Raw genomic sequence first — 24,161 nt, 5'->3', positions numbered from 1 at the left:
TCTCCCCTCATGCAGGCGGGAATAGGCCAGTACGGTCACTAGATCCCGCCTCTTCTGCGCGGGCCGAACCAATCGCTTTCTCCTTCCGGCCCCGCCCCCTGAATTGTGCCCCGGCCCTGGCGTGGTGTTTCCGGCGGAAGTGAGACGGGCGGCGAGTGTGACGTGTGGCGAGGCGATCGGGCCGCTGACCCGGCGCCCCGGACCCCGCTGCCCCCGTTCGCCCGGGCCCGGCCCGGAGCCCGCCCCGCGCCGCCATGCTCGACTTCTTCACCATCTTCAGCAAGGGCGGCCTGGTGCTGTGGTGCTTCCAGGGCGTGCGCGGCCCCGCGGCAGCCTGCACCGCGCCCGTCAACGCGCTGATCCGCTCCGTGCTGCTCCAGGTGCGACGCGACCGGCCCGCGCCCCCGCCCCCCTCAGCCCTCGGGGGCGGGGGGAGAGACCCCCCCTCCCCGGAACCCTGCCCCCCCCCTCCCCGGAACCCTGCCCCCCCCTCAGCCCTCGGGGGCGGGGGGAGAGACCCCCCCTCAGCCCTCGGGGGCGGGGGGAGAGACCCCCCCTCAGCCCTCGGGGGCGGGGGGAGAGACCCCCCCTCCCCGGAACCCTGCCCCCCCCTCAGCCCTCGGGGGCGGGGGGAGAGACCCCCCCCTCCCCGGAACCCTGCCCCCCCCTCAGCCCTCGGGGGCGGGGGGAGAGACCCCCCCCTCCCCGGAACCCTGCCCCCCCCTCAGCCCTCGGGGGCGGGGGGAGAGACCCCCCCCTCCCCGGAACCCTGCCCCCCCCCTCAGCCCTCGGGGGCGGGGGGAGAGACCCCCCCCTCCCCGGAACCCTGCCCCCCCCTCAGCCCTCGGGGGCGGGGGGAGAGACCCCCCCCCTCCCCGGAACCCTGCCCCCCCCTCAGCCCTCGGGGGCGGGGGGAGAGACCCCCCCCTCCCCGGAACCCTGCCCCCCCTCAGCCCTCGGGGGCGGGGGGAGAGACCCCCCCCTCCCCGGAACCCTGCCCCCCCTCAGCCCTCGGGGGCGGGGGGAGAGACCCCCCCCTCCCCGGAACCCTGCCCCCCCCTCAGCCCTCGGGGGCGGGGGGAGAGACCCCCCCCTCCCCGGAACCCTGCCCCCCCCTCAGCCCTTGGGGGCGGGGGGAGAGACCCCCCCCTCCCCGGAACCCTGCCCCCCCTCTCAGTGATTTAGCTGTTTGCTACAAAGTAGCTTGTTTATGGGTAGAGGACTTGAATCATTCCTGCTACAGCTGTATTGAGAGAGGATTTTTGCCAGCCTCATTGCGAAGTCTCCTTCCTGCGCGTGCTGCTGTGAGCAGCAGCCTGTTGTGATCTATAGCAGTTCCTTATGTTTGTAACTGCTTGGTGTGGCCGCAGACTGTGCACGGTTTGCGTTAGGTTGTTGCTACAGCTTAACAGTTGACAAGAGTTCCAAGGCCTAGCGTGGACATGCAGATACTATCTAATATCCTGTGGCTTGGAAAAGTGAGGGGCAGCCACTTGGTTCTGGAGAACTTTGGAGGCTGGTTTAAAGCTTTAATCTGATCTGGGTCTCCATACTCTTCAGAGCTAAACATCTGAGGGTTATAAAATGAAGGTGTAAAGATGGATAAGAGACAGGTGATTCAAGAGGGCTGTTCCAGTTGGCACGAGCTGCAGAAGAGAGCTTTCATGCTGACTTATGGAGGGTGTGTGTGTGGGTGTGTACAAATGATCTGGTAGGAGAGTCCATGAGGCTGCTGGGGCTATGAAATGCAGGGTTTTACATACTGTGAAAAGTATGTTATCGAGTAATGATTCCCAATGCAAGAGAACAGGTTGTGATTTTTTTAAAACAGACGCTATGAACTGAAGGTGAGAGGACCCAACGGGAGCCTGCAAAGAAGGCTCCAGCAACTAGAACTCTGGGCATTTGTATACAGGGAATTCTTCCGCCACGTGAAGTGTGTACAGCTCTTCTATGGTGGATTAATTGTTTTGTTTGTTTTTCTCTTAGGAGCGAGGTGGCAACAGTTCTTTTAACCATGAAGCTCTTACGCTTAAATACAAACTGGACAATCAGTTTGAGCTTGTGTTTGTGGTAAGTAAACTATGTTAACAGCCCCTCCTCTCTGCCCAGGTGTTTGGGGAAGGGTTATAGGGCTCCTTGTCTTCCTGGAATGACATAAAACCCCAAAGCTAATAAACTGTGCTGGTGTATTCATAAATAGACACTTATTAGAACATCTTAAACTCAAGACACTGCGCGTGGCTGAAAAAGCCTATTTCAACTACTGGACTCTGTTCTGAGCAACAGTCCAGTCTTGCTTCATGACCTTGAGTCAGTTACTGTCATAGATGCAACAATAAAGCACAATGCGATGTAACTCTGATATCTACCTCAAAGTGTAGAGTCTTTGAGGTGAAATTAATGTATAAAAGATATTTTGAAATCCTTGGATAAAAAGTGCTCTATAAGCACAAGGTGTATTTCATTTTAAAAATAGTGACAGGCTATTGTGATTCCAGAACAGCCATTTGTTAGCGAGCAATAATAGGGTGTATGGTTTGTTATAATATTGACCAAGGACTCCTGGCTGCTATTGTAGTGAGGCGATTTGTCCAATTTACTTGTGAAGGTGAATTGAATCATCCAGGTTTAACAGGGTAAGTTAGAATGAACCATACAAGACTCAGTGGCTAATTGTAACTGGTACTCCATTTGCATTTTGGGGTTGCTTCTGGTCCGTTATGTATAATGAAGGTGCCATTGGTGAGTGGGTTTAGGAGCCATGGCACTAGAGGGCAATGAGACGTCATCTTTGTGTGGGTGGCTGATATAATGCCAGTGGTGATTCTAACAACCCTTTCAAGTAAGGCTCATTTGACAAAAATCTCTCTGAAATCTAAAAATCTGGAATTTTTACTACAGAAGGTGGCCTGGGGTGAAATTCTGGCCCTGCTGAAGTCAGTGGCAAAACTCCTATTGACTTCATTGGGGCTGAGAATTTATTCTAGGTCTCATCTGAGTGTGTCAGTCTCTAATAGGATCCTGTCAAGAGCCTCAAGTAAAGTAATATGAGAGTCCCCCTTCCACTTTGCTACAGGTGGGAATCGTAGAGCCTTGAGCAGTGACGATGGTGCCAAATATTTGCGTTCTTTGCTTGGCATGGATTGAATTGTCAGCAGCTTTTTATGTACATTTTGCCAGATTTCTTTCAGTGTACAGTTTTGTTTTTAGTTTTTGATTTAAACGAGCTTGATGAGGATAGCCATGAGTTACAATGCGCAGATTAAGGCGTCTGTGGCATGTGTATTTACCATCAGATCTGTTCTGCCTAACTGTTCTGGATGCCCGTGGCTTGGGGTCAAAAGCCAATCCCAGATTAGCCAGGTCCCTCTGTAAGGTCATCTTGGATGCAGTTCTTACACTCTTGATCCTGAGAATAGCTGCTCTATTTGGGGATGTGAGTGAAGCATCTGTATTGCTGTGAGATAATCCATGGCTACCCCCTTCCTAATGTGGTAAACAGTGCCTTTGTACAGGATAATCTGTACGGTAGGTATGAAGGAGAATCCCCCTCGCCCTTTAGTGCCCTTTAAATTTAAGGATAATTTAGGGCCTGATTCTGTGAGATGTGCCCTCAGCAGGAGAAAATTACCTCAGAGTTGGACCCTAAAAAGGTGTGCTTTTGTGAGTGTGTACTAAATTAACTTTGAGAGTAGTTTTTAGCAATACCTGCTGCTATTTTGATCTATATTCAGTAATGTGTGTGTGGCTGGTGGCTATTTTAATCATCCAGCACTGTAGATCCTAGCACTTCTAGCCTTATGATGTACAGTAGGATTTAGATCTGTCTCCATTGGAAATCAGGATTTTGAAACTGTATAGTATGTTACAGTTTCTAAAAACTAATTTGGTTAATGTAATGGTTTGAAATAGTAAAATTGAGGACGCATTTCAAGTTGAAATCTATGACATTTAAAAAAAAATTAGAAATAGCTTCATGTCATATCCCTGCCAATTCTTGATTTTTACAATAACAGCTTCCTGTTTAGATTTTTTTCTACCCTATCTCTGTGAAAGTCCAATTCAAAGGAGCAACTGACTATACCCAAAGTGTTCTCCAATGTACAACAGCCTAAGGAAAATGAAGATTTTTTTCTGATAGTTGTTAGTATCATCTTAGGTGTTTGTAACAATAGTAGATACAGTATTTTCCGACCTGTGCTTTTTTAAGTTGATTGTTTCCCTTTTAACCTAAAATGCTTATACATAGAATTTTCCTTACAGCATCTTTGAAAGTCTCTGATCTCCAATGCTTTGAAGTGGACTCTGTAGCCCTAGAGTCATAAATAAACTAATTGTCAAGATGGCAGCTGCTTCTTTCTCCTTTCTCACATTTAAGCTATTTAGTGGTTGTTCTTGCCAGTTAGATGTAGCAATAAGAATGTGTTGCAGTGTATCTTCCTTTCAGCTAAGGATACACATACTGTCTGCTTTCTATCAATGCTTGTAACTTTCTGTTCACTTCCTTCCAGGTTGGATTTCAAAAGATCCTGACTCTAACCTATGTGGATAAGTTGATAGATGACGTCCATAAGGAGTTCCGGGATAAATACCGCAATGAATTCCAGCAGAAAGGCACTCTGGGGATCCTCAATGGCACCTTTGATTTTAAAGAGGATTTTTTACACCTCCTCCGGTAACAAGACAATTTCTGCTGTGGCTCAGTTTCCTTGTGTATCTCCTTTGTGCTGTGTTTTGAATGCCCTATATTAGGGATTGGCAAGTTGTCTGTGTAGCCATATTATGTCTGTGCACTCATGCAGTGTATGCTGTTTGGGCTCTCATTTTGGCTGTGTCTCTTCCATTAGGAATGTTGGAGGGCGTGTTGTATAATGGTTAGCGCAGGGGACTGAGTAGCCTTTCACTGCCACTGACTTGCTGTGACACTCACTAAGCATAACTTATGGATCCCATAGTGTCCAAAAGAGTTTGACTAAACAAAAAGTCTTTGTCAACTGAAGTCCTTTGTAAACCGTATCTGACTGGAGCAAGAGATGGGAGCTCACCTGTTCACAGGCTGTTATGCAGACATGGCTGCCACACCAAAGCACTTCTCATACAGGAGCTTTCCTAGGAGAAGTGACCTCGGGCTAGATACTCAACACCCAACATCCTTGATTGGACCAGCCAGCGTGACTGCTTTCAGTGCCCCTTTCTATCTGGACCAGCGGAACACTGAGGTCATCTCAGTCAGAATGGTTGGGTCGGGGTCGTGCTGCATTGTCAATTTGGAAATAACTGAGCTAGTTGTAGCCCGCCCCCAGCTGGTCGCACTTGGCCATCTTGCACCCAGCCAACTGGCCATAAAATATCAACTTCACATCAAGGGTCAGCCCATCAGAACAGAATAATTCTGTTGTTCAGAACAGAACAACAGAACAGATCTTCTGTTCTGAGGCAGGCTTACAATGTGAGTGGGAACAGAGTGAGGTGGTATAAAAGGCGTTCCTTTTGAGTCCATCTTCACGCCCGATACAGCCAACCTCCCCTTCCCCCAGCATCCCTGATATGAGTCACTTGCTTCACAATTGCCAGCTCTGACCAATTTCCAAGCTACTTGACTGTAGAAGCGTTTGGAGTGTTTTTCATCAGCGATTGAGATCCCTGATTGTGGGGTGGATAATGTCCTAGTTAATATGAAGCCCACAGTTAGTAGAAAGTCTGTTTCCCTCCCAGGTGAGACAAGCATCACAGCCTCTGCCAAAGGAAACAGCTGAAATCAGTGGTTTCAGGTTCTGGAATGATTGTTCCTGACACAAGTGCCAAGATTTGGTCACGATTTAAAAGGCAAAAATAGTAACTATTTAATCCTAAATGTCAGATAGGAAAGGCCCAAAAAATGATCCTGCCCATCCCCTACATCCCAATTTGGACTTGGAACCTACAGCATATTTTCTAGTGTTTTGCTCACTCCTTAAAGTCCCAAGCAATGGGACTTCCGCAGCCTAATCCCTGGCCCGTATCCAGTGGACCTATTGATTTGTGGGGGGGTTTCAACTCTGGGATAGGAATGGCTTGTTCCAATCTTCATGTGCTTCCACCAGCTGATGAAGAGCATCCTAACAAACCCCTCCTAAAGGCCAGTTTTGCTAAATAGTTAATAATAAAACCAAGCATGAACTTGGGCTGTAACCTCATGTTGAGTGGGCCTGGTCAGTACTCGGAAACCTCCAGTTGTTGGGTGATTCAAAAGGGGACACTCCCTCTCATCACCATAAACAATGCCATAGCATGATGCTAGTGGTATTTTTGAGAGCAGATGCAACAGTGAGGTTCTGCCCTCTTGTCACTAAAGATCCTATGGCTCTTCTCTGATTAATGGGAGTGTTGATTTAAATTCCCGATAAATCTCCAGTGTGGGTGTAATTATATTTTTGATTTAATTGTATACAGGATTCTTCACTTCCTGTTCTGGCAAGTAGTAGTGTGCTGTTAAATGGTGGCTCCATCCCAGAGTGGGCCATGTTTCACTGAAGCAATTCTTGTGTACTGGTTTGTTTGTAATATGCTAGTCTATGAGGCTGAAAGCTCTGTAGCAATATAGTGTAGTAGTCTTTAAGGGGTCTGATTTAGTCCTATAGTTCTAACGATGATGGAGAATCCATCTCATGCTTTTCTGTAGTTGTACACTCACCTGCAAGGTTAATGGCAATAGCTTGTGTCACTAAATTGACCTTCTTGAGCACAAAGGTACCATTTTGAGACACTTGTCTCACCAAAAACTGCTCTGAAAGATTAAATTGCACAATTTTACCTGTTAATTTAGGACCCGGGTCTGTTTCAGCATTTTCACTTTGAAGGATTGCTCCATACAAGCTTAAACTTTAAAGATGGATGCGTGTATTTATTATTTTATTTGTACTATGGTAGTGTCTAGAAGCTCTAATCATGGACCAGGACCCCATTGTGCTAGGTACTGAATGAACAAACATCAGTTTTTTAGAGATGCAGATTTAGTCCATGAGAGTCTCAGGTTCCAGATTTTCTCTGTTAATAGGAAATAAGTTGTTGTATGCAGTGTTGTAGTCATGTCAGTCCCAGGATATCATGGTGCATTTCTCCAGAAATTCTTCTTCAAGGTGGCCCATGAAGAAGTTGGCATATTGGGGAGCCATCCTGCTACCCATGGCTGTTCCTGCGGTTTGCACAAAGTGTTTGTTGTTGAATGTAAAATTGTTATGGGTGAGGATGAAATGCGTGAGTTTGGGGTGAATATCTGAGGGCTGTCTGCTGTCTTGTAGATATCTGAAGCAGGCAGCTATACCGTTATTGTGAGGGATGTCGGTGTCAATGGCATTGACATCCATGGTGGTGAGAATGGTGTTCTGAGGAAGGTGGTTAATGTTGTAGAGTTTGTGGAGGAAGTTGCTTGTGTCCTGGAAAAAGCAGGCCCTTTGTGTTGTAAGTGGTTTGAGGATGGTTTCTATGAGTCCTGATATTCCATGAGAGCCATGGCCACACATGATGGGTCTGCCTGAGTTCCCCTGTTTGTGTATCTTGGGAAGCATGGTGGAGGTTCTTGGGGGATGAGTGTGTGGAATTTCTCTTGGAGGAGTTTGGGGAAGGATTTGATGATACCCTTAAATTCCTTAAATTGTGATGTGGGGTCGTCTTTGAGTTCTTTTATAGTACATGATGTTGGAGAGTTGTCAGTTGGCCTCGTTTATCATAGTCAGCAAGTTGAGGACAGCTGTGAGCCCCATGCGACTGTCAGTGCCCACAATGCCCCACTTCAGTTAGTGCAAGTGCTCTTGGTGAGAATGTGCAACACCAGCAGAATGACAGTAGTGTGGAGGCCCACAGCCGATTGAATTACTACGGTGGCTGTAGGTCAACCTAAATTAAGTCAACCTAATTTAGTAGTATAAACAAGTCCTGAATACATTTCCCAGATCTGAAGAAAAGCTCTGCGTAAGCTCGAAAGCTTCTGTCTCTCCAACAGAATTAAAGACAAGCACAGATAAGACTGTTTTTTCAGGAAGAGAAGATGTTCAATAGTATCTTTCATCCCTTGTCTTTTTGTACAGTCACACAAAAACTGCATAACAAAAAACAGAGCTTTATACAGTTAGTCAAAAAATAAATGAGCAGAGGAACTGAGACACAGCAAAGGGAGAAAAGATGTCTTCAGCAGAGATTTGAAGAGCTGGAGTCTAACGCCAGGGAGTTGAGGTTTGCAGTATGGTGGGTGTTGCAGCTAGACTCTTGCCCCAGTGATTGAGGGTGTGATGTTAAGTTCTGGACCTGGACTGTATTTTGGAGAGTGAATAACACTCTTTCTCTTTCTTCAGAGAAGCAGAGGAGAGCAGTAAAATCCGAGCTCCTACTGCCATGAAGACGTTTGAACAGTCCGTGAAGTCTCAGAAGACTGTCAAGTCTATGATAGAAACCCGAGGGGAGAAACCAAAGGAGAAAGTCAAGAACAAGAAAAACAAAGGTTCCAAAAAGGAGGGTAAGTGGATGCAACTGACAGATCTGTGCAGTGGGATGAGCAAATAGCCCAGAGGGCTCCAAAACCAGACTGTGTCCTAGCCCTCGGTGACAGTAAACCAGTGCATGCTTGTCTGCAGGCACATCTGCCCTGTAGCATCTGTTACTGGGACAGGTTGAGTCAGATCCACTATTCTAGTTGCTTTTGCCCTTCTGTGGCTGCCAGCATCCCTTGCCCTGCATGTAGTAATTGATTGCTTCAGTCCTGGATTGCTCTCATTAGTGAGAAAGTGTGACCCTGACAAAAGCTCTTCAGCAGGGAGGGATAACACAGTGGTTTGAGCATTGGCCTGCTAAACCCAGGGTTGTGAGTTCAATCCTTGAGGGGGCCACTTAGGGATCTGAGGCAAAAATGGGGGATTGGTCCTGCTTTGAGCAGGGGGTTGGACTAGATGACGTCCTGAGGTCCCTTCCAACCCTGATATTCTATGATTCAGTGAAACAGACCACCTGCTGGCAGGTCAAGGTGCATGGCATGCAGACTTGCTGCTCATTTGCTCTGCCTTGTTTCATACAAGCTTAGGTCAAAATTTTCAAACTTGGTTGCCTAAAGGTAGGGACCTAAATCCAATCAGCCTGACTGACTCCAGTGCTCAGCACTTGTGGAAAAACTGGTTCCGTTGATTAGATTCTTAAATATGGATTTAGGATCTGACTTCAGTGCCCGAGTTCAAAAAGTCTGGCCTGATTGACTGCTGTTATCACGGGATGTTTCTGCAAGAACTGATTGCTAAGCTTTGAATCCGGCTGCAGCTCATTCAGTCACTTTACATTCTAACACAGACAGGGTTACAGCAAAAAGGCTGGAGTTTGAACCATGGCCTGGACTTGAGCCCATTGAGGACTAGTGCATTTGCTTTGGTTGTGGGCGGGGGAAAAGGTGGTCCTGAAATAAGAAAGTTAAAGCATTTTGAAAGCTGTAGCATGGGCTGTAGATGCTTTAAGCCTCCACCTGGTACAAGCTCTTTTGAGAGAAACCTGGGAAATTAGCAGAGGGGAAAACTAGCATTAGGGTTATGGGATTAAGTGCTGAGGTCAGGGAAATCCCAAAATTCAGGTCACTCAGGCAGTGACTCAGCCAGTGACATGCTTGCCATTCTTTCCCCCTGTTTAAATGGAAAACTTACTGTATACCGTAAATCGCAATCACAGGAGATGGCTTCCTTGGGAGCCGGCTCATAACAGTGCAACTTCTGGAAAAGGTTATCGCAAACCTCACTGCCTTCAGACTGAAATATAAAAATCACTTCCGTCTCGTTCCAAACCCTTCAGCTAGGGGCTAGAGACAAACACAGATGCCTTACACAAAGGGGTTTATGTCCTGATGAGCAGGCTGTAGAAACCTGGATAAATGGTTAGTATTCCTGAGCTAATGATACTAGGAGAACTTGTCTGGGATTCCCTGACTCCTGAGTGCTTGATCACCTTTTAGCACTGAGTAAATGCTGTTTCCCTTCAATCAAGTACGTACGTACGTGTGTGTGTACATTGTGGTGAGAGCTCTGCCTTGTCCAGCTTCAGGAACCGAAGCGGCTACTGTCCCCAGTAAAGCAGCCCCAGATGCAAAGCAGAACCCTCCTGCGGCACCTGGGGACAGGGAGGAACTGACCAAGGATGAGATCCTGCAAAAGAACCGTGAGGAATTCTTCAAAAAGCGCCTGAAAGGAGGAGAGAAGTCCAAGTGAGTGAGAGGATAACAGACCTATGTCCCTCTTTCCAATCTGAGAGAGGTGGTGGTGGTAGGGTGGCAGATCTGTGTTGGGGGAGGGTTTCACCCATTAACAGTGGACAAGGAGCTATTTATCATACTGCTTTTCAACCACCAACTTTTGCCAGTTGTTCTTAATGTGTTGGGTGGATAATGGGCAAGAGAGCTTCAGGCTTTCTTCCTTAAGGTGGAACAAACAGATCTGCTTTTAAAGCACTCCTCCCTAGCATTACAATGTAGGAATATCCCATTGTTCCAATGACAGTGATGACCTTGTGCCCTTTCTAATCCTGAGGCTTGGCACATGGTGTGGCTTCTAAGTGCGTGTGCTCTTTGAAATGTCATTGCCATATTTCCTGGGTGAAGGCGAGGCAGCAGTAGGTTACCTTAGGGCTCTAATGCGGTAGGCTTAAACAAGACACTGGCTTTTGAAAAAGTATCTCCTTGAGCTTGCTTGAAAGTGTGGAGATGGCACTTTTTGGGCCCTCTGAGTGATCTAGTGCTGTTCACATGTGTCTGCCCTGTGCATGACCAGGAACTTAGACAAAGGGTGAAATCCTGACCATATTGAAGTCAATGGGAGGTTTGCCATTGACTTCAGTGGGGCCAGGATTTCACTCCAGGTGATTTTCAAAAAAGCTCACGTTATCAGACTGCAGCAGCTGTTGGAATGCCAGACACTCAGTCTGTCAGTGGTTGCTAACTGCCATCATTCAAACACCTCCTGTGGCTTTTGGCTTCCTTAGGATGCCCGTGTTATTCACTGGAGGGCGGGGAGAGAGAATTTGGTCAGTTTGTGAATCCACAAAGTATATCTGGGACAGCTGTACAACCCTGTTCCCCAGTGGTACATGTGACTCCAAAGAGAAGGGTAATATTGGACCAACAGTTAGAAACCTCCTTAGTGATGGGACTCTCATGGTAAGAGCAAAGGGTCGCATGTTGAATTGTACTGGGGACACCTACAGATCAAAGCAATTCGTTGCACTAAGTTTGAAAAAGGTACGGGGTCAGAGTTGAGGCTGGTTGGGTGACCTTTGGAGTATGCTTCCATACTTCATCTTTTTCAGTTTAACCATAACTTGCTATCTTTCTAATCTTTGGGTGGTTAACATAAGTCTTCCCTGAATTTTGCCCATGCTTTCTTGACTACCTCCAGATTAAAGGTATGCTGGCAATTTACCCCACAAACTGATGGGGGTCAGAAAAGAATTCTCAAAGCGGGGAGGAATGTTATGGAATTTCTCTCATTTGCTGAAGCATCAACATATTGGCCACTATGGAATACCTGGTGAACCCAGTGATCCAATCCCACATGGTATACCCTATAAACTCATCCCAATCATATGGGAGATACGTCCTGTTTAAAATCTCTTCTTGTAGTCCACTCATGGTGGGACCGTCACTGCTGTCATCACAGAGTTTGCTTTAATAGCTTCTCCTCTGCCTTCCCAGCAAGTCCCCAAAGCCTGAGACTCAGAAGGAGAAGGGGAAGAAGCCCCGTGTGTGGGAGCTGGGGAACTCTAATGCCAAAGTACTCGATTATAGTAACTCCACTACCAACGGAAACACAGACACTTGTCCCACAGAGGAGTATGATCCTGACGTGGTAAGGTCCTAAACATTCCCCTTCCTACAGGATGATTAGCCTCTGTGCTAGGCCCTAGGGCATTGCCACTGCAACTTACCTTCCCCTGAATGGTACTCTCAGATGAGATCCTGAGAGTGGCCCAAGCTCCTTGGCTGGATTAGAGCACGTAGAACTGAACGGAAACTGTGGGGTGTGGCTGCTTCAGATGAGGTCTTAGTTTGGCAAACTAGTGGGAAGGCACTGCCCAAGTTATTGCTCAGTCTCCACCAGGTTGTGGAAAGCTGGACCCATCTGGCTCCTTGTGGTGCTCTTACAGTTTTGGACCTCAGAGCCGGAGGAATCCTCTCTTGGAGGAACTGAAATCAGCTCCCCAACTGCTAGAGAAGCTGTGTGGAGGAAGGTGATGGAACCTACGTTTATGGGGATACCCATGCAATATGGAAGGTTGTCTTGTAGATGGAGCATAGGGCTGGGAATCGGGACCCCAGGATTCTATTCCCGTCTGTCATTGCTTTGCTGTGTGATCTCGGGGGAAGTTATTTCAGCCTTCTGTGTAAAAGGAAATCACCACTTAGCTCACAAGGGAATTGTGATTAGACAATACTAATAACACTCCCTGAGGTCCCTGCAGGTGCTACAGATGGTCACATTATTCTGACCGGCCCCTCACAAGAGTTCTCTGCAGGAATGAGCCAGTGAAATAAATCAGTTAAGGCTTAAATGCCAGTTACTGATTCTCTGTATGGCTTCTCCTCTTTCTGCCATCCTTTTCAGGCCCTAGGAGATCGAGATCGGGAGCCTGGCCGCCTTTATGATCTTGAATATGAGAGTGATGAAGAGGAACCTGAAGAGGAGAAGGTTATTCAGAACCCTTCACAGCCCAGGTAAGTCCTCCTGCCGGCTCCCTATCCCAGCTATCTCCTTGCTTTATCTCCCACAGCTTTTCCTCCAACATGTCCAGTCTGCTAAGCTTGTATAGCGTAGCTTACATGGATCTTGGGCACTGCTAGCTGATGCCTTGGCTTCAGGAAGGAAGTGTTGTCTAACACACTACATGGGTTTGGTCTGCTTTGTCCCAAATGCTGGTGCACATGGTGAATAAGCAATCTGCTCGTGAATGGCCCTTCCATTTCTGCAGGCTGAGTCAATCGACTAAATGGTCCTGTAATTAGCACTTCCAAGCCGGATCTGTGTTCCCCCGATGACTCCTGATATACCGTTGGTACCTCTCTGGGCATGGTAACTGAGCAAACCCATGCTAGTTCCCAGACAGCTTTGGAACTTGTTTTGTACCAGATGGGGTTTGCAAACCTAGCTCTGCCAGTGCTGCTTGCAGATCAGCTAATACAGACCAGCTCCCAGTTTGAACCTGGTAATCTGGTTCTCCTATTAAAATTCCAGTAACTAGGGAGCAGTTCAGGACCAGAAGGCGAAAGTGACCAGCTGCATATTAGCTTGAGAATTCATGGCTGTCCAGTTTTCCCTCCCTTTAGCTGCTATTCTCTTCAAGAGCATCACCATCCCTTTACGCTTGAGAGCTGTAACATGTAACCACTCTGCTTGTTCACAGGGTTAAGAAGGGTGGTTTGGGAGGCATGTTTGGGATGCTGAAAGGCCTGGTTGGTTCCAAAAGCTTAACCAGAGAGGACATGGACTCTGTGCTGGAGAAGATGAAGGATCATCTGATTGGTAAGTCTGGAATGTCTCTTACAAACTAGTACCCTGTGGCCTTGCTTTTGGAGTCAGGCTCTGTAGATCAACTGGTCTGCATGTGGAAGGAGCCATTTCTCCAGTCCTGTTGCTAAAATTCTATTTTCCTTTTTTTGTATCAACAGTTGCATTAAGGATTTAAAGGGACTCTTCCAGGAAGTGGGGTTATAGCTCAGCCAATGATGCTGTAGGTTACCCTGAATTTTATCCCATTAGCCAGTGATCATGGAACTGTTGCGATTTCCAGCCTGTCTCTTGAACTCTTCTTCCAGTATTGTAGTCTCTCCTTCACGGAGTTTGGAGTTCAGTTATGTCTTTCCACGCTCTCAACTCTGCTGCAGGAGTGTTGCGTATGCTATTTCCACAGCAGGTGTTGTGCTGCCTTGAATAAATGTACAGAGCAGGGCTAGTGGAGGGAGGCTAACAGAACAAAGGATGTTTGGGACCTGTCCCACATACAGCACCCACTAGCAACATTCCCCTTTGATTAGCCTTTTCCTGGATGCATGGGCCTGATTTTAAACTTGCTGAACTGGGGACTCACTTAACCAGTGTCCTACAGTGAGGCAGATCCTTGGGTTTTTGAATGATATTGAAACAAACCTGCAACATAGCTCTGACTACAATGTGGGTGGAAAATTGCTCAGAGGGACTTTTGCAAGTGGATCAAGCACATTGAGTGGCCAACTTTTCTGTGATATCAAGGTCATAGATGAAATCCACGACTATCTGTCACTTATCTTTCCGGCAGCATGACACGCTGGATAATCCCAGTTGAGTTATGTCTGACACGATACCCCGTTGTCGGACTAGTTGATAGTGTGGTGCTTAGGATGGTAGGCCTGTAGGTTTTTGTGTCTCTGCACATTGTATTTAACAGAGATCCTACTCTTCATATATTCTATTTGGTTTGCTCACATTTTGTAAAATGCCTCTTTGGTTGTATTGGTGACAAGGTGGGGTATGGTCAGGTTCTAGTGACCATCCTACATTTTTAAGAGGGCAATAATTCGCCCACTTCAAATCGAATCAGGCTGAACTGAATATAAAGCACTTTTGGAACAGACTCAGAAGGGAACTAGTGTCCCAAGCAGTGATGTGGATGGGTTTGGAAGTCCTTCTCTCATCCAGAGGACTCTGATGGGCAGGGGAGGAAGATAAAATGGTTGGAATCTTTGGTGTTGACTGATGTGGAGAGAAACTGTTGGCCCCAAAACAGGATCTGTATTGCCCTGGGGGTCTGACAGTGAAATCCTTGCCTTGATCTCCCTTCCCCTGGGGTGGAGGGTTGCTTCAGGGTCGAAAGATCATTTGAAGAAGCATCTGGGTTGTGACTGGGGATAAGAGGGCACATTTCATGTCCTTCTCAAGGCCTTGGAGGCTATCTGTACTCAGTGTCCATATTGCTGTCTGCTCTAGAGCAGGGTATCATTAGCAATGCCACGCTCTGCTCTCCCGCAGGGGCAGATTACCCTCCTCCTCCCTTGGAGCTGGCTGGGATAGAGACCTTCTCGGGGGGGACTGGGAGAACCCTGAGTCCTGTAGCCCAAGAGTCTTGCAACATTAACATCCACTCCCTTGGCTTTTCTTTTCCAAAGCAAAGAACGTTGCGGCTGACATAGCTGTCCAACTGTGTGAATCGGTGGCTAAGAAACTGGAAGGGAAAGTGATGGGCACCTTCACCAGTAAGTGTTTCCGTCCTTCCATTCAAGGAGGTGCTCTGAGTTCTCTAACCTGTTAGCCCAAGTCTCTGTAATGCGGTCTCATTCTTTCCCCACCCGCTGTCCTGATGCTTGAAACAAAACATGCTAGTCCCAGCAGATCACTGCTGCTTCTCTGCTGTGTTTTGGCCCTTCTAATATTCCGAGGGACATGGGACCCATGGCTTGTTCCAGCCTGCCCTTGAGGCCTGTTTGTGCTTGCGTAGCCTAGTCTCTAGTTGCCAAGTGGCGTGTAACTCTCAGTACATGTGCAGAAGGGGATAACCTCCGCCGGTGTTTCTCCTGCTGGGTAAGCACCTCTCCATAGTTTAGGAATGTCTAATCCACTGCAGTTCTGGATTCCTGTAGTTTGGCCTTTAAAGGACGTGTGGGGGAGAAGATTAAATCTGTGATGCCAACCTCTGCAGCAGTTTAACCCCTTACACCCAAGAGCTGGGATTTGCTAGTGGGAAGCTCTTCTGCAGTAGATGAAACAGGCAGAGGGCCAAAGGATCAGCAGAGGTCTGAGAATCTATAGCATGGTGGTTGCTCAATTTCACACCCTTTCGTAGCAGTCTGGGGCAGGAGTGAATTAATTCATCCATCCCTGCTCCAGGCTAGAGAGGAAGACTCCTGTGGAGTTGTTCTGGAGAGACACTATCAGGGGAGGTCAGCAAGTGAACCCAATGGCACAATTGGCAGATTAACAAGGGAACAGCCAGTCTGCTCCAAAGGGAACCCAAGTTCCTTGGTGTGGCAGTTGTGAGCCAATCTAGGTCACATTTGACGGTTATGCTCCTAATATGCTGTGGGGAAGGGGTGGGCAGTGCTCCAGCTGCCTCATCTGGGATCAAATGCTGACAAAGGTTCCTCTTCTAATTCCGTTCCCAGCGGTGACCTCAACAGTGAAGCAGGCCCTGCAGGAGTCCTTGGTGCAGATCCTGCAGCCCCAGCGCCGCGTGGACATGCTGCGTGACGTCATGGAGGCTCAGCGCCACCGCCGGCCATATGTTGTCACTTTCTGTGGTGTCAATGGGGTTGGAAAGTCGACCAACCTGGCCAAGGTAGGGCGCAAACTACATGTGTTCTCAAGGATCAGCCTGGTCCCTTCAGGAGGAACCACCCTCCTTTCCTATTGGCAGGTTTCAGAGTAACAGCCGTGTTAGTCTGCATTCGCAAAAAGAAAAGGAGGACTATTGGGTACCAATAAAAAACAGCTATATAATGTGGCTTAATTGTAAGTAGAAAAGGAGGACTTGTGGCACCTTAGAGACTAACCAATTTATTTGAGCATGAGCTTTCGTGAGCTACAGCTCACTTCATCGGATGCATGCCGTGGAAACTCCTTTCCTATGTATATTCTGGGGACATCTCCTCAAATCCCCTTGGGCTAAATGTTGTGGCAACATCTCCATGGTGTACGAATGTCTGTCTGCAGCTATCGCATATGGCACCCAGATCCCTAGAACCGAAATGTTAGCAAAAACCATTCCTCCGTTCAGTTCACTTCCTTTGTGGTCCGACAGCTCTTTGCATTTTGTTGTGCTGATGGGCAGCTCAACTTCCTAAATCATGCACTAGTATATTGCCACTAGCCTGCACTACCTAGTGGGGATGGAGAGCTGGTGTGTGCTCTGACCCCATTCATGTGCACACCTCCTTCCCTCCTGAAAAGCCCCATGTCAACATCAGCAGGGGAGAAGAGATCCCACTAACAAACCACTGTGCTAGTTAAAGGGACATCTACCGGCCTAGTCCATTTCAAAGCCCTTCATGTTTATCTTTAAACCCATAGCTTGGCTAATTAAACTCAGGATCTGGAGAAGCCACAGCTTAGGAATCTTCCCTGTGTCCTTCCTTACCTCCCTCAGGCTCAGTCTGGCTTAGATGATCACAGCTCTTCCTACAATGTGTGCAACTGATTGGAAGGCTTGACATGGTAATATGAATAGTGCTGTTAAATGCCCAAATCAAGCTATGCTCTGGGATCAGCAGGAAGGCAGCCCTGAACTGCAGCAGTGATGTTGTCATCCCTAAGAGCTGTCACTAGGGGCCAAGACTGGCCTGTGTTTACAGCCCTGAGCAGGCAACGGACACACACCGAAGTGCTCTGGCATCCTTAGAAGGCTGTGTAGACATGCTTACTACAAGCAGAGCTTAGTGATGCCTGCAAGTATGTGCAGGGTCTACTGGGGTTTGAATAGGAGCCAGTGCTGGTTTGATCACTGCCTTGGTGTGGTGTGTTCACAGGGACATTTCTGTGGTGATGGAGGGACTGGGAGCTGTAACTCAGCCAAGGGATTCGGCTGGGGCCTGAGATGGAAGCACCTGTATGATTGTTGGCATTACAGAAGAGCATGGAGCAGGTTCCCTCTTCTTTTCTGGGAGAGTGGGGGGGGGGAGAAGGGGTATTGCCAACATACACACCACTCTCCTCTGGAGTTTCGGGCCCTTGGCTTTACGTGCCTTCCCTACTTGATTTGTAAGTGACTGTCTTGGGCTGGGGCACTTGGAGAATCTCCTTTGTTGAACTTTGGGGTGGGGGAATGACACAACAACTGCCTGGGGGCAGGGTATTGGGCTTGGAGGGGCTGAGCAGAGCTGGACTCAGGCTGGGGATGGTAACAAGATATCTTCCCCCCACCTCCTTTCCCCCTCCCAGATCTCTTTCTGGCTGATTGAAAACGGGTTCAGCGTCCTCATTGCTGCTTGCGATACCTTCCGAGCTGGAGCCGTGGAGCAGCTGCGCACGCACACCCGCCGCCTGAATGCTCTGCACCCCCCGGAGAGCCACGGCGGCCGCACCATGGTGCAGCTCTACGAGAAGGGGTATGGGAAGGATGCTGCTGGCATTGCCATGGAGGCCATTTTGTATGGTGAGCCTATCGCCCTTTTTTCCTAGCCCTGCCTTAGCCGACTTTTCCCGGGCGTCCAGAATGGCAGTCGGCAGTCTGCTTTCCAAGACAGGAGCTGGCTGTTCGAGGGGAGGGCGAGTGGTCACGGGGTGTGAGAGGGGAATACCAGTTAACACTCCTGGGATGAAGTATGGCCTAAGGGTTTGAGCTGGGCTGGGGAACTGGACTGCTGGGCTGTATTCCTGGCTTTGCCGTTGACCCTGCAGGTTTGCCCTTCCTTACTGCTTCCTTGCCCCCACACTTGTAATAGACCCCACCTCCCCTTCAGGTCCCTGGCCAAATGGACGGGTCAGGAACAGCCCCTGGTGCAGAGCTGGGTGGAGCACAGACTGGAGATCAGGGAAGGCTTCCAGCAGTGGGGAGGGGTTCCTCCTTTGTCCAGGAAATCAGTGACCTTGTGCATTAGCTGCCAGGCCACTGCTTTTGAACCTGAGCAGCATAGGAGGGTTGGGATGGGGTGGAGTAAGCCAGTTTCATAAGGGTCAGTGTGTGCCTCTGTTTCCCCAGCTGGGGATCCGTTTACCTAGTGAAGGTTGAGTAGAATCTGCCTACTGGGAAAGGTTTGAACCTACCTGCTAGATGGTAGGGCCCAAGCTGTAGCATCAATCTGACCTTCCCTAGAGTGCAAGGCTCTTCATCTGGGGCCTTGCTTGGGCCCAAGGTTCTAGGCCCCTAATTTTTATGTTGACTGTTTCTGTCCCAGGGAGGGGATTTATTATGGATTGTGGGTGTCTTGTATTGAGAAAATATTGTGAGGGGGGAAAGAGACTTGAGTAAATCCTTGATTCTCTGCAGAAGGGCAGTAGCTGGAGGAGCAATGCATATGGGAATAGAACTCTCTCAACTTGCTTCATCTAACCCCCTTCACTTCTCTTTTCCCAGCTCGTAACCAGGGGTTTGATGTGGTGTTGGTGGACACTGCTGGCCGCATGCAAGACAACGCCCCCTTGATGACAGCTCTGGCTAAACTCATTGCAGTCAACACCCCTGACCTGGTCCTGTTTGTCGGGGAAGCCCTGGTGGGAAATGAAGCTGTGGATCAGCTGGTTAGTTTCTGATTCTTTAACCTCAAACAAAATTCTACCAGAGGGAGAAAGCCCCTGTTGGCCTGAGCCTCTGTGTACACTTTGGGAGGTGCTCACATACCAATGATGGACACCTGCTTAGAAGAACCTACATGGACTTATTTCCTGGCTGTATTTTTCCCCTAGGTCAAGTTTAACAAGGCCCTTGCTGATCACTCCATGGCCCAGACACCACGTCTCATTGATGGAATTGTGCTCACCAAATTTGATACCATCGATGACAAGGTACGATGGCCATTCACTTCATACCCGGAGATTGCTCATTTTTTCTCTCCCCCTTGAAGGCTTCTGTTTAATGTCTTTTTAAATGACCCCGTGTGGATCCTCTCCTTGCTGAGACCAAACAGCGGGGGAGATATTGAGTAACCGTGTCCGACCTCAACAGGGCATATTCTTTTGATGCATCAGTCAGATACCTGCACCCCTGAGAGTCCTCTCACATGGCCTTTTCTTTAGATATACTTTCAAGTAGTTTAACAACTTCATGTTCCACTTTGGGGTGGGTGGTGACTGCTGGATAATATCACTATATTGCACCGGGGCAAGTGGAATCTTTATTGTAGATCTGAATATTTGGAATTCTCAACTGAAGCTATTCCAATTGCTCCCCAGCACAGATGGCTTTAGAAGTGCTGTAACAAGCAAGACACAAAACGCCTGCCAGGGAATCCTATTACAGATCAGTACTAAAAACCAAAACAAACTCCAAAACTTCTATGGCAAATTAAAGCTGCTCTAAATCTGTGCAAGGGAAAACTGCCTTAGCTCAGCACAATTCATAGCAATAAAACCTCTTGCATTCTCAAATGTCCTATTGATGGCAGCAGTTCAACTGTACAGCCTGTGGAGGAGGATGGCAGCATATTCCTGAAAAGGTGCTGGTCTCAGAGGGTGCCCATGGCGTGTTTGTTTCTCTTTTTTTTCCTGGACTGGTTGGGTATAAAAACCTTCACTGGCTCAAAAGATTTACACCAGTTCCAGCTAGTTTTACCTTGCAGCAGGGGGTTTGCAAAGGCAAAGTGGCATTGTTCTGCCAGGATGTGCAGAGGATAGTTGCTGGAGAGATGTTTTAGCCCTCTGAACTTTGAGGTTGCTGACCTTAGCAAACCATGTCTGGTCTTTTCTGCTCTTGATTCTGACCATTGAGTATTAGTGCCCGGGCTGGACTTCACAAACATGGCCCAGCTGCTGCTTGCAGCTGGGAACTAAGAGCCTTGCTTCAGTTTTCACTGCTACAGTTCCATTGAAAAGATGGTGGGCAAGGCAGGGGCTGGTTCATTTTATGCTGAGCCATCCACATCTCTATATTAGTTGAAAAGAAATTAAGATCAGGAATGACCTGGTTATTACTTTTGCTAGCACTTCTGACTTCACACTAGAGCTTTTAATTTCCTACTGTTAGTCCAATGGCTGGGTCAATATGAAAACTTATAGGTTAAAGCCAAAGAGGCCATTGTGACTGTCTATGACCTGCATAACAGAGGCCAGAGGACTTCCCTGAAGTAATTCCTGTTTGAACTGGAGCAGATCTTTTAGAAAAACATCTCATCTTGATTAAAAGATTTCCAGTTATGGAGTATCCACCACAAAACCGTGGTGAGTTTTCCAATGACTAATCCCCTCACTGTTAAAAATTTACTCCCTATTTCCAGTCTGAATCTGTCAGCTTTCCCTTCTGGCCTTTGGATTGTTTTAGACCTTTCCCTGCTAGATTAAAGACCCCATGATCAATGGTTTGTTCCCCATGTAGGTACTTGATCGCAGTCTCTGTAACCATCTCTTTGTTAAGCTAGAGAGATTGGGCAGCTTGAGACATTCAGTATAAGGCAGGGGTTCTAGTCCTTTAATTGCTCTTCTTGTGGCTCTACTCTGAACCTTCTTCAATTTATCAACATCCTCCTTGAACTGTGGACACCAACACTGAGCACAGTAACTTGACTCTTGCCCTGGTGCATACTGGGCAGTCCGGGGGTGAAGCCTGCACAACTGCTACCAATTCTGAGGCTGGCAAAGCAGTTCTCAAGGCTGCTGAAAATGAAGAATGAAGCTGCTTCCCTGACTTACACCAGGATGTGCTTGAACCCTTCCTGGTAATGTTTGAGTTCAGTGTTTTGCCCTGCTCCGCTGAAGTTTCAGGTGGCTTGATCAGTCTGTTTTCTTGAAACACCCTGTGTTCTTATGGAGCCTGATCACAGCATTTAGTTCTGACAGATGATGCAGAGCCACACTAGCAACAAGCCTGACTTCCTGCAGGGGTGCCTAGCCATCACTGCACCCCCTTTCATGGTGGAATCAGAGCAATGAGCTGCCCTTTCCAGGGGGATTCCATGCTGGAGTCTGTCACTGCAGCTTCCCCCTGCCCAGATTGTGGGCAAGTCAGCCATGGCTGTTATTGCATGATGCTGAATCACAGACACGAGCACTGATTGTTTTGGCATGTTACCATTGCCTGGCAGGGATGATAAAAATTGTGTGGTCCTCTCCACCTCTGCCCCGGGTAGATTTCAGCTGCACTGTACATTTGCTTGTTACAGCTTTACTCTGGTTCCCTGCCAAAACTGTTGTGGCCCAGGAAGACAAGCAGCTGCTTTAAGGTCTGTCCAGCAGGCTGTTTACTTCGCCCCAGGTATCCGCTTTAGAACTTGTTCTCTGTTCAGTGTGAGACGATGGAAGTGCTTCCTGTACTGATTGACTGTCATCTCCCTCAGGCTTGTAAACATACTGGGAACACACTTTAAAGAAATTTCTAGGCAATGTAATCCCTCTTGACAGCAATTAGATGGTTGTACTCTAAAGCTACAAACCTGGCAACTTGGTTAGTTGACTGGCAACCATAACACTAAGCTGCCACATCTCATCTACAGTTCAAATAGTCACGCCATCTTGCATACAAATCAGATTCAGCTAGACCCTGTTCCAGTTCACCTGGCTATTCAGAGAGAAAGGACAGTGTTTCACTATGTAGTAAAACACTCCCTAAGACCTTGCCCTGCTCTGAGACACTTCCCTAGCTAGTCTATACAAACTGGCCTCCCAGTTGGACACAGGAGTCTCGTGCAGAAGAGATGGACTTTCCAGAGTTACTTTGATTTATCCTAACCCATGGGGCAGAGAGGGAGTTCAGGTTGTTTAGAACCTTAACTCAAATTCCTGGCTGTCAAATGCTTAAGTTCTCTGGTCTATCAGAAGAGCTCTTCCAACTTGCTGTAACACTAATGGGAATTGAACATGCCCAGAGTACAGGCTTCTGTTCTAGCCAGTCACACACTGATGGTTTTGTTAGGAGTGGGTTGTACATTCAGGCAGAGTCCTGCTCAGTAGATCTCCTCAAACCAACTAATTGATGCTCTTTCTTTCACAGGTTGGTGCTGCAATCTCCATGACTTACATCACTAGCAAGCCAATCGTGTTTGTTGGTACCGGGCAAACCTACTGTGATCTGCGTAGCCTTAATGCCAAGGCTGTGGTCACCGCTCTCATGAAGGCCTAAAATCCAATTATTGCACCAAATTGCTGTTTGCAGATGTCTCAGAAGAATGTGCTTTACAGTGTGACTGACTTGTCTTTTCAGTGTAGTGCAAAACAGAATGAAGGGATAACAGAGCGAGGGGCTGCTGCATCCACTCCTTGCTTCTGTACTTCCTCATGGTTTTCACCAGTGCACACCCCTCCCTTCCCCTGCTGTGTGACTTTAACCTTGGAAGGAGGTTGCTGTCTTCAATCATGTTGCTTACTCTGATTAGCTACACTTCTTCCATATTTATTGGCTATGAAGCTTATTTTTGGGTAGCAATTGTCTCCTTCAGGTGGAGCACCTGGGCTAGATCAGCTCTGTGGCCTTCAGCCAGAGAAAGCCCTTCCCCCTGGATTCCTTCATTCTAAGTGACTCAGCCTCCACTCTTAGTAAAGGCTGAAATCAGAGCTTTGTATTGTTCATATCTTGTGAGTGATGTCTAAAACCTGCAGCACTTCAGGGCTGCTCTGCTACCAACTAAACATCTATGGATGATTTTGTTTGTTAAAGGTATTCTTAATCCTATGAGCTGATCTGGATCTTTAGACTATGCTAGACTTAGTGGGACCCAAGAGTATGAGTGTCCCAGTCCAGGGGCTGATCCTATGCTAAGCTCTAAGGCTAGCTTTGCACATTCCACAGAGCAGAAATAGATGCTGCTTAGTGACAGTGTCTACACCCTGATTAACACTTGCTGCTAGCTTTGACCATGGCAACTCACCAAAGTTGATAAACCAAAAATAGTAAGTCTAACCCCTCTGTGGGTCAAGCAGGGGCCCCTAGGGAAGATGCTGAAGTTGCCTTAAGGTCCCTACTTCCATTGTTACTGGGACTCCTAAAGCAGGGCTGCCTAGGGCCACTACAGCTCAGAGCAAGCAGACTTTCCCCTTGGTCTGGGCTTGGAGTTACAGGCTGGAACTGTTAGTTGCCAAGAGCTGCATCTCTAAGCTGCAAGGGCAGTGCCTGGATTCTGGCAAGCAAGCTGCACTGCTTTAGGGTATAGAATAGAGCTGGTTTCTGTACTGCAAGACCCCCTTCCTTCCTCAGAAGCGGTTTCCACTGACTCATGCCTCCTTGTCTCACCAGTGTTGAGGATTAAACTGATGCTACCAGAACTCTTGCCTGCTGTCCCTCTAATAACTAGCTAGGGAAAGGAAACTTTTTAGTGAAAGACAATGCTTGCTGCTTTCCTGCCCCCTTCTCCCTCCTTTCTGAGTGCCTCTAGATCCTGGTCTAAAGTGCTACATTGAATAATACAAAACTCTTTAAGATGTCTTGTAGCTCTGTATTGCAGATGTGCTATAGTGCAATAAATTGAATGCTGTCTGCTAAAAGAAATACATAATTTATATAAAAATAAATTTCATAAATAAGTTGAGTGGTGTGTATATAGTTATCTTGGACAA

The 24,161-nt window shown here is 47.8% G+C and overlaps 1 protein-coding gene across 1 annotated transcript; it reads left to right on the top strand.

Annotated features, from left to right (window-relative positions):
* Positions 1-117: 117 nt before the first annotated feature.
* On the top strand, positions 118-24,133 carry SRPRA (SRP receptor subunit alpha). Its single transcript, XM_073321113.2, has 14 exons — positions 118-380; positions 1,990-2,073; positions 4,515-4,678; positions 8,334-8,494; positions 10,048-10,213; positions 11,696-11,849; positions 12,606-12,715; positions 13,402-13,520; positions 15,140-15,226; positions 16,133-16,305; positions 17,904-18,117; positions 19,039-19,202; positions 19,368-19,466; positions 22,603-24,133. Exons 1-14 carry the CDS (start codon positions 255-257, stop codon positions 22,729-22,731), a joined length of 1,950 nt encoding a protein of 649 aa, XP_073177214.2. The 5' UTR covers positions 118-254; the 3' UTR covers positions 22,732-24,133.
* Positions 24,134-24,161: the final 28 nt, after the last annotated feature.

This window comes from Lepidochelys kempii, chromosome 22 (genome assembly GCF_965140285.1).
Source record: "Lepidochelys kempii isolate rLepKem1 chromosome 22, rLepKem1.hap1, whole genome shotgun sequence".
NCBI lineage: Eukaryota > Metazoa > Chordata > Testudines > Cheloniidae > Lepidochelys > Lepidochelys kempii.
The sequence above is the reverse complement of the archived record's forward strand: the minus strand, read 5'-3'. Positions and strand labels throughout refer to the sequence as shown.